Source organism: Colius striatus, chromosome 4, assembly GCF_028858725.1.
Source record: "Colius striatus isolate bColStr4 chromosome 4, bColStr4.1.hap1, whole genome shotgun sequence".
NCBI classification, from domain to species: domain Eukaryota; kingdom Metazoa; phylum Chordata; class Aves; order Coliiformes; family Coliidae; genus Colius; species Colius striatus.
The window spans coordinates 61,060,772-61,070,289 of record NC_084762.1 but is presented as its reverse complement, the minus strand read 5'-3'; the positions used below and the strand labels follow the sequence as shown (position 1 = coordinate 61,070,289).

The following is a 9,518-nucleotide window of genomic DNA, read 5'->3' as shown; positions in this document are numbered from 1 at the left end:
GGCCCTGGGGAACAGGCCGCGGCAGCTGTGGTGGGGGGAGGCGTGGGAGGGCTGTCTGTGCTGTCAGTGCGGCTCTTGCGGTTGCTGGAATGGCACTGGGGCTACCTGCTCGTTACCGGCGCTGCCGGCAGCACCATCCTCCACCAGTGTCGGAATTGCTCGAGAGCGGGGAGGTTACGTAGCGCTACTTGGCAACTGCCCCTCGCGGCGCAGCCCTGCGGCAGCTGCTGCATTTGCAGCGCTCTGGGACGCAGCTGTGCTCCCGTTAAAAAGTGCAGGGAAGACAGCGAGCGCTGGGGCGCATTGGGGGCTGAGGTGTTCCTGTGAGATTGACGGGGGTGGAGACGCGCGCCGAAATAGCTGGGAGTCGAACGCCGCGGGGTGAGCTGCCCCGAGGTAGACGAGCTCGGGGAAAGGCTTCCCATGTGGAAGATTTAAGGGTTAATTAGGAGGCACTCCCAGTTCTAAAAGCTTTCCTGGGAACAGTGCAAGGCTCGAAATTCAGCTGCGGTGAAGGGAGGAATGTGAGCATGGTTAAAACCCCACCCCTTTGCAACTCAGCGGGGCAGGAGCCTGAACCTTCGGCGAGGGTGAAGAGGTGTTTGTGTGGAAGCAAGTATAATTGCTCCAGCTTTCGGCAGGGGCGTGGGTCCCGTGTCGTCGCGCAGGGTAAGGTGTGTGCCACACTATGTTGGTTTACAGTACACTTTACTCGAGTAGTAGACTAAAGTTCTGGCTTTATATGGAAAAAGAGCGAAAGTCGTTCTTAAAACCAACCGAGTGCGCAGGCAGCATGCTTTCCCCGGCCGGCGCCGCCGCGTCCCGAGCATACCGTTGCAAACGGACTGCAGCTCCCGGCTGGCGCCGCGGCGGCAGGGCTGGAGGGCGGGGCGGGCGCCGCAGCCAACCGCGCCCCGCTCGGGAACAAGCCGCGCCGCGAGTGGCGGAGAGGCGCGGCCCCGCGCGCACCAATGGGGCTGCGGGGTGGTGCAGGGTGCTGGGGTCAGAGCGGGCCCTGGCGGGTGGTGCGTGTGCGGCGGGCCCGGCTGCCGCCTCCGCAGCCTCCGCTGCTCCCTTAGGCCGTGTCGGCCCCGCGGGCCATGGCGGCGCGGAGCTGAGTTCCTCGGACGGGGACATCTTTTGCGACGGTACGGGGCCGGGGAGGGGAACGGGCCGCGCCAGTGGAGCGGGAACGGAGGACGCTGGGGAAGGGCCGTGCGAGGGGGCCGGCGAGGCCGGGCGGGCGGCGCCCTCCTGCGCTCCCTGACTACGTCCCGGGCCTCACGTCTATTGGAGGCTGGAGGGACGTACCTCCGCCAGGCGAGGGGCCCGGGAGCTGAGCCCCGGAGCCTTGTCGCAGCCGGAGTGTCAGCTCCACCATTTACAGAACGCTCGGCGTGACTACAGAGGTGTGAAGCTGCGGCGGCTCCTCTCCCGCCCTCCCCGGTGGGGACGCAGAGCGGAAAGGGAGGTCGACAGAGGTGCCTTTGTTAAGCTTTGAGAACAAAGCTACAAGGAGAAAAGAGCCGGTGCCTGGCTAACCTCTCTGCCAGGCCTTCAAATTCCAGAAAACTTATTAAAACTTTTAAAGCAGTCTAATGATTTTTTTTCATTCAACATTGCTGAGGGTTCTAGTTTTTTTTAAATTGGTTGTTTTAGATGATGGAGAAGGTAAGTTGTCTCCTCAGCTGTGGCTAAGGATAGAGGGAGAAGGAAGGACATGAATATGACCGAGGGTGATAGGAAGGGGGTGAAGTTTGATTCAGTGCTCTTCCAGATTGGAAGGAAAAAGGTGATCAGAAGGAGAGAGCTGTAGGGATGAGTGAACTGGAAGTCAAAGACTTTGTTTAGCATCACCTCTACAACAAACTTGATTTTTGTGATTTGAATAAGTTCCTTTGCCAACTATGAAAAGTAGTTAATACTATTTAACAGAGGTTGTTGATTTGAGTTGTTGTTTTTTTTTTTTTTAAATTTAAAGTAGTCTGCTTTGGAAATACTGCAGCTCAACAATAATTTGTATCTCCCAGTTCATCTGTTTTAGATTTTTGATAATCAAGAAGCATAACCTGGGAACTAACCATTGGCATATGCTTTTCACATGAACACTCTTTCCTGAAGAAATGACACATGACTTAGAGATTAACAGCATTTTTTAGCGAGTGAAAACGTCAGAAATTGCCATAACCAAATGCATGTTTGCGGTTTGTTAGTTTTGACAAATGGGGTTAATTTGTGTTGCTGAAAGGCCTACCTTCAGTGAGAAAACAATGTTTGTACAATAGGATTTGTTTGCAATGTGACCACTTACAAATGTAATTATTTTTATTTTTAGGCAGGGGAAAATGAGAGAACACAAATGAACAATACAGATTGACTTGCACTTCAGTGCTTTAGGAATTCCGTGTGTGAGTTGGTACTGGCAACACCAGGACTGCAGTTAACATTTAGTAGTTAGAGGCATGTAACCAGCCTTTTGAAGGGAACTAGTTTTTTGCAACAAGATGTGGCACTTTGTATGAGTAAACTTATACTTTTCTTGCTTGTTAAGTGGTTAGTCCTTATTAAGCAACTCTGGAGTCTGATACTCTCAAGCTAACACGTGTCTCCTTTGAAATTGATACGGTGACTTGGACTTTGTCTGGAGGAAGGCATGACCTGCTTTGCTTCTTTTTATTGAGAGGATACTCGTGAAAAGAAAAAGAATCCCCAAATCCAGCTTCTAAAGCCCTTTTTGTATGATTTTGCACACACTGATATTTGTATGACATTAAACTTATCTATATATCAATGTGTAAAACTTAGTATTCACTGTTCTTGATGTGCCACTGATCTTTTGCTGGCCTTTCTGTTTCATTTTTATGTAAAATGTTACTGTTGCTCAAGATATTCTTGAAATACATATTGATTTTACACATATTTGCACAGAAGGGTGTACATTGTTGAGAGAAAACTGGTTTTCTTGGAAATATTTGACAGTAGTGTAAAACACCCAACACAAACATATTTCTGTCTGAGAAAGTTATTAAACAAGCCTACCTGTTCTCCGCATAGGAAGTTTAGATTTCCAGTTTACGAATTTCAAGAACCACGTCCTTAGCAATTCCACCCGCATTACATGAGTTCTAGTCCTACTTTTTTGCTACTGTTATGCTTGTAACAAATCAGCACCTTTGTGCTTCTATCTTATGTGTGTTTTAATTGGTGGTAAGTGCTGTGGTATTGGTAATCAAGGTTTTGTCTTTCAGCAGGTATTTTATGTGCATGGTGCAGGAAAAATGAATTCTTCTATGAGTGAGGAGCCTGATGCACTCTCTGTAGTTAACCAACTCCGAGATCTAGCAGCTGACCCATTGAACAGACGGGCTATTGTTCAGGATCAAGGATGCCTGCCAGGTCTTATTCTGTTTTTGGACCATCCTAACCCTCCGGTTGTTCATTCAGCTTTACTAGTAAGTGTTTTTGAGATTAATTTTGTGTGTCAGTAGGATGTTTTGTAACTTTGTTAATATTACTTGAAACAAGTAGGAATATAAACAATAAACCTCAGAATTATGCTTTGTTGATATTCATTATGTGTGGTTTTTAAAAGCCATGTATTTAAAAAGTGGTTTGGCAACGACACATTATTCCTGGGGAATTTATGACTTTTGCATCAGATTAATTTACTTTGCATTTTTTCCCTAATACAGCAATTTCACTTTTTGTGTGGAAGGAGGTAAGCACTCTTAAGTCTCCTTCTTGAGACGAAATCATGGAATTTGGTAAATATACACAGGGGTTTGATGTTCATGTTGTAAAAAAAGAAAACAAACCCAAAAAACCCAAACCAAACCCCCATAGGATAACTTTGGTTAGAAACTACTTCCAGAGGTGATGAAGTCCAATCCCATACTCAAATTAATTTGCATGTAGATTACAGCTCAGTTGTATCTGCTTGATTCTTGAACATATTGAAGGATAGACGTTTTGTAACTTTTCTATCACCGTCTTCCAGCATTTGACCACCCTTGTGGTATTAAAACCAATACACTCACGCTCCCAAACGCCTAAAAAAGAAAACTCTAAAAATTTCTTAATATCTAATACAGCTTGTTCCAGCTTCTCATTCTAAGTCATAGAAGCTGGAAGTCTTGATTTTTCTCTTTATTATTCATTTGTGTTGCTTTCATTGTGGATATTAGCGGATTCTTAGATTTCTTTCAGTGTCTCTGATACGCTTCTGCATTTGGGGAAAGAGTTCCCAAAGTTGTGCTGGAAGGACGTGTCTTTGGATGGGAATGCGAAAGCTGTGTTCTTCCTTCTAATGCTAACATACAGTTGGAGTGAGTTGAGTCAGGATTTAGAGGAAATCAATGCTATATTCCAGTACCCTAGCTGCAGCCAGAAATAGATCAGTTTACTGTGAAAATATGTTTTTTCTCTGCTACTGATTCCTTGTGTTGAACCTCATAGGTTCTGTAGCTTTTATTATCTTTGCTGATAACTTTTAAATCTTAATTTTTGGGGTTTTTTCCCTTCTGAAAGGTCTTTTTGTCTTGTTTTTTCTAGCCATCCAAATTGTCAGAAAAGTGTTTCCATTTGAATGGGAATCATTAAATGTAATGATTTTTCCATTAAGTTTGTACCTAATAAAAGGATGTACAGCACTGACTTTAAATCTCTTACTGTAATATTCTGTGATTTTCATAGCTGAAATTATAAATAAGTAATTCCCTATTTAACTTTTTTGATGTGTTGTGGAATCTCTCAAGAAGGGTATTTTCCTCCATGCGTGCAGTTTCAATTGAGTTCTATCTGATCAAGAAGTGGTACAATTTTTTTATAATTGTCTCTAGTTTTGATTCCAGGAATTCTTTATGGTACTCTTCAAAGGCTAAAAGGTTAGAATTTTTAAAGTTAAAAAATCAGAAGTAACCCAGGCAATACATCTTTTTTTTTCCTCTAAAATTTGGAGTCAAATTCTAAAAAATAGTAGGACTGAAGTAATTAACATTTCATTTATAAAATGTCAATTAAGATAGATATCAGTGTATTTTTATATGCAAGTATGGAGGTAGTCCTATTGATGCTGATGAAATGATTTGTGAGTTTAAAGCCATTGTAGGTAACTGTTTCATTGAACAGAGTCTGAGCCAAAATCCATAAGAGTAATTTTCCCTATGCCTTGAGTAGATAGTGATCCAAGACGCATAAATGATCTCCCTTCTTTAGAAGTGCAGACCTTTCCGTCTTCCATGGTGGGAGCAGGAGCAATAAGACCTAGTGCTGAAAGGTCAGATCACTTCAGTAGTTGCGATACCTTTGTCTTTGGTGATACTTTAGTGAAAGTTATATTTGTGTGTAAAGAGAATGTAACATATGGAGAAGAGACTGCCTACATTTTCACTCAAATAGTGAGCTGTTAAGAGAAGGGGTTTTTCTTTGTCCAACAACATTGCATCCTTAGTAAATTACTTGAACAGAGATTAGTAAAAATGAGAAACTTTTTCCACCTTATAGTAAGGGTTCATTTCTAACATGAGAGTTAGTGGTTCAGAGCTGTCATTCAGGTATTTCCCCGTAGCTGAAAAGTAAGAAAATAAATTTGTATGCAACGCTTATAAACTGCAATTATCAATGCTGATTCACATCAGGAAACAACAAAAATCACACTTGATTTTTTTTGTATGCTAGACAGCAGCCAGACTTTCTCAAAAGGCAATAAAATGTTTTTGAATTTTACCTGATATGTGCTGAAGATGATTTTGAAAAATACCCCAGATAATTGATTCTCTCTCTCTTGGAGGCATTAAGCAGCATGTTATTTTTAAAGCAACTGTTGAGAAGCATAGCTATTAGATGACTGTATTTAAAAAATTGGTGCACTTCTGACCTTGCTATCACAGAACCCATTTTATAAACCCTTGTGTTTGTGTATTGCAGGATATGGCAAGTGCAGTTCTTGTACCTACGTCAATAAAACACATTAAAACATAACATATAGGACACCTTTGCAGATTCTTTCCAAGACAATTTTGTCCATCTGCACTAACAACAGAGAGATGTCTAATGGCTGATGTTTCAACTGAAAGAATTTTGCATTAGGAGAATCAGGGAAATACACAGTTGCTGACTAGACTCAGCAGTGTGACGTCGTGCGAAGAGTCTATCTTGAAGGTCAAATAAACAAAACCTCGAGCAACAAATAAGTGTAAATTCCCAGCTTAAGTAACAGAAACCTAAGTGAATTGCTGCTGCTTGTTCTTATTCCTGCACAGAGTGATAAATATTGTAATTAGTCTTCAGAGGCCTGTAAATGTGGTAGACCTCTTTGTGTGGACTGTAGAAACTCAGTGGTGGTAAGTTTTCTAGTCCAGGGGTAACCCACAGAATTGATAGAAATTATACTAAAGGCATGATGTATAAAGAATACTTTTAGATCTCAGATCACATAAATGTTTGTTGGAAGAGACTTCTGAAAGTAATTTGCTTCAGATTCCTGCTTGACTTAGGACGGTCACCAAAACTCAACCAGGTCAGTTGTAGCTTTGTCTTGTTGGTCCTGCTGTCCCACTAGGTCATTGTTACAGTTTTGAACAGCTTTCGTAGCAAAGCAACTTTTTGTAATACCTGATTTTTAACTTCTCAAGCTGCAGTTTGTAGCTACTCTGTCTCCTTACATTGTTTGCTGCTGTAGAGGAAAGTTTGGCTTGGTCATCTTTGTAGAGGCTTTCTGAGTAGTTGTAGAATGTTGTTAGGTTGCTCCTTTTAGTCAGTATAAAGAAACTGATTCTGTCAGCCTTTTCTCGTAGATTAGGCATCCTGTGCTTTCTGTGTATGAGAATAAAACAATTTTTTAATGTTCACAATGGGTAATAATACTCTTTGTCTTCTCATTAGAACTCACGTTGTGAATGTTTTGCAGGTGTGCATTAGTAAAAATGAACGATAATGTACTGGACATGTTGCTGATTTGCTGTGGTCCTCTTTCTTTTAGGCTCTCCGCTATTTGGCAGAGTGCCGTGCCAACAGAGAAAAGATGAAAAGTGAATTGGGTATGATGCTCAGCTTACAGAATGTAATACAAAAGTAAGTTTATGATGGGTTGTTGGATCCAAACAGTGTAAACATAACATTCAGATGAAAAGGAAAACTTTGACTATGAACCCGTACAGCAAATTTTTAATATTGTATTCTTCCTTGTTAAAAGTATGTGTCTGCAAGGAATTAATGGTTTTCATTTTACGCTGTATCAAAGTATTTAGACTGTAATCTAGAAGAAATATTAAGTGTCATTTGCCAAACAACAGATTTTTTTTCCCCTTTTTACAGATAACAGATTTTGACTCTTCCCTTCAGATTCTCTTATAATTTCTTTGACTTCCACCTTTGCAAAGGGAAATTGTATTTGTTTCAATGTGTTTTTGAAGGTATGTCTCTGCAGCTCAATGTTGAGAAAACATCTTGCAGATAGAGTAGAAGTTATTGAGGTTTGTTAGTGGTCTGTCATTTCTCTATAGAATGTGGCAACTGGATGATGTCTCTTAAAATTTATGACTGTTGTGCAGATTGCTAACTGTGGAATCTTGGACACTGAAAAATGTGTGGGTGTATGTACCCTGGAGAAGCTGCACATGTGCACTTGTTAATATAAATTAATATGATCAATTAAGATGAAACATGATTAGTAAAAAAACCCCAAACTCCAGTCTCCTTCAAAGATTAGTCTGTCATGGCAAAAATAATTTGCCGTCAAGTTATCAAAAGGTGATTATTTTACACACAGTTTGATAACATGCTAGTTAAATGAATTTTTCAGATGTGAGGGACTGTTCCATGAGAGGGGGGAAAAGTCCTTTTGCTTCACTGAGAGGAGTCTTAGATGAACATTTAGAAAATTTAGAAAAGAATGAAACAAAAGTAAAATTATATATTAAAAATTCAAGTGGAAAACTTTTGAATCTTTAATATTTTACTTGAATCTTTAATACATCACTTGTGGTGTAAGTTACAAGCTTCTTTTAGGACAAAAACAAGACTAGGCTTCAACGGTTCCTTGATCCCGTAGCCCCTCTAGATTTTCATAGAATCATAGAATGGTAGGGTTGGAAGAGACCTTTAAAGATCATCTAGTCCAAATCCCCTGCAGAAGCAGGTCAACCTAGATCAAGTCACACAGGAACACATCCAGGTGGGTTTTGAAGACCTCCAAGGAAGGAGACTCCATAATCTCTCTGGTGGTGTATCTCTCTGGTGCTGCTTAGTATCTAAAGGTATGAGCCTGGAGAAGTGGAGAGGAAATTCTGATCTATTCACAAGTTCTATATGATCCAAAAGAATCAAATTATTTACCCTGAAATACTTCATTAATTCTGCTGAAACTAACAACATTATGCCTAAATACTGCCTTATTGTTCATCAGTTACCCAGAACACAAGGATTTGAAATGGCTTAAATGGGACAATGAGCCAAATAACAAGAATTCAGAAGAAATCAGTTCTCAGTTTTTTGGAATAATGTAATCATTATAATTGTTTAAAATGATAGCTGTTTTTACTGGGATATATGGGGAAAACATGGAATTAAGTCTTACAGTAGTCACCTCTTCTAAGGACAAGAATAATCAGGGTAAAATAGAAGTTTTTGCTTGCTACTTTTATAGTAACAGTAAGAACTGCAATGTTTAGGTGATAGCAAAAGCATGTATTTCAGAAGAACTTATATTTAGTATAGATTACATGCCTATTTAGAACACAAAGACATCCCTAAGAAGTTGATGAAAGGGGAGTAGTAGTTCATTATCAGTCTCTGCAGCTTACAAATATTACTTGGGAAACAGTCATAATTAAAACTTTTGTTTAAAGAATTTTATGGAAATCTCTTTGGCAAGATTTATTTCTGTTTCAATTTCAAGGACTGAAAAAGCATAAAGTTCAGAAATGTGCAGAAAAGGAGAGATAAGTCCATTTTTTTTCAGTAAAAACTGGAAATCTTGTAGGTGTTTTCTTTCTAGATAGCTCTTTGGCAAGAGTAAGAACATACATTTGATTTATATGCTTCTAACATTTGGGAAGTGTGATATCATGAAAATTTAAATACATGGCATCTTCGAACACAAGACTTTGTCATGTGCTTGTCAGGATTTTGGGCTTTAATGTTGACAGAAAATGCTGAAGCTAAGTTTTGTATTGCCTGCAGAAATATGGAGAAAGATGGTAGAAAAGTGCTGAGAAGATAGATGTGAAATTATTTTTGTCACAAAAAACAATGATTTTGGGGTTCTGCTTTTTTGTTAAAGTCTATAGGGAAGAAATCAAGATGTTTACCTTCTTCAGAGTTTCTTTACAAAATGCACATTCTATCTTTTAATATGACTTCAGTTTACCAGAAGATATCATAGTCCTTTGAATTGAAACTAAGCATTAATAAATACTTTGGTCTTAATGATTTCATGCTCTGCGCTTCAGTGTACTTTCCAGAGCCTGCCTATCTAGCTCATCACTCTAATCTAAAATCTTGTGATTATTTCCACTATT

At 40.3% G+C, this 9,518-nt stretch overlaps 1 protein-coding gene across 4 annotated transcripts in view; it reads left to right on the top strand.

Annotated features, from left to right (window-relative positions):
• The first annotated feature begins 75 nt into the window (after nt 1-75).
• ARMC1 (armadillo repeat containing 1) overlaps nt 76-9,518 on the top strand; it is a 33,577-nt gene continuing 24,134 nt past the window's right edge. The window contains exons 1-3 of one of the 4 annotated variants that reach the window (XM_061994709.1): nt 76-669; nt 3,252-3,452; nt 6,980-7,071. In XM_061994709.1, coding sequence (XP_061850693.1) covers nt 3,279-3,452; nt 6,980-7,071 — 266 coding nt within the window. In that variant the 5' untranslated portion in view covers nt 76-669; nt 3,252-3,278. Of the gene's footprint in view, nt 670-983; nt 1,149-3,248; nt 3,453-6,979; nt 7,072-9,518 lie in introns of those variants that run through there. The other 3 variants (XM_061994711.1, XM_061994707.1, XM_061994708.1) reach the window with 3 other exon arrangements.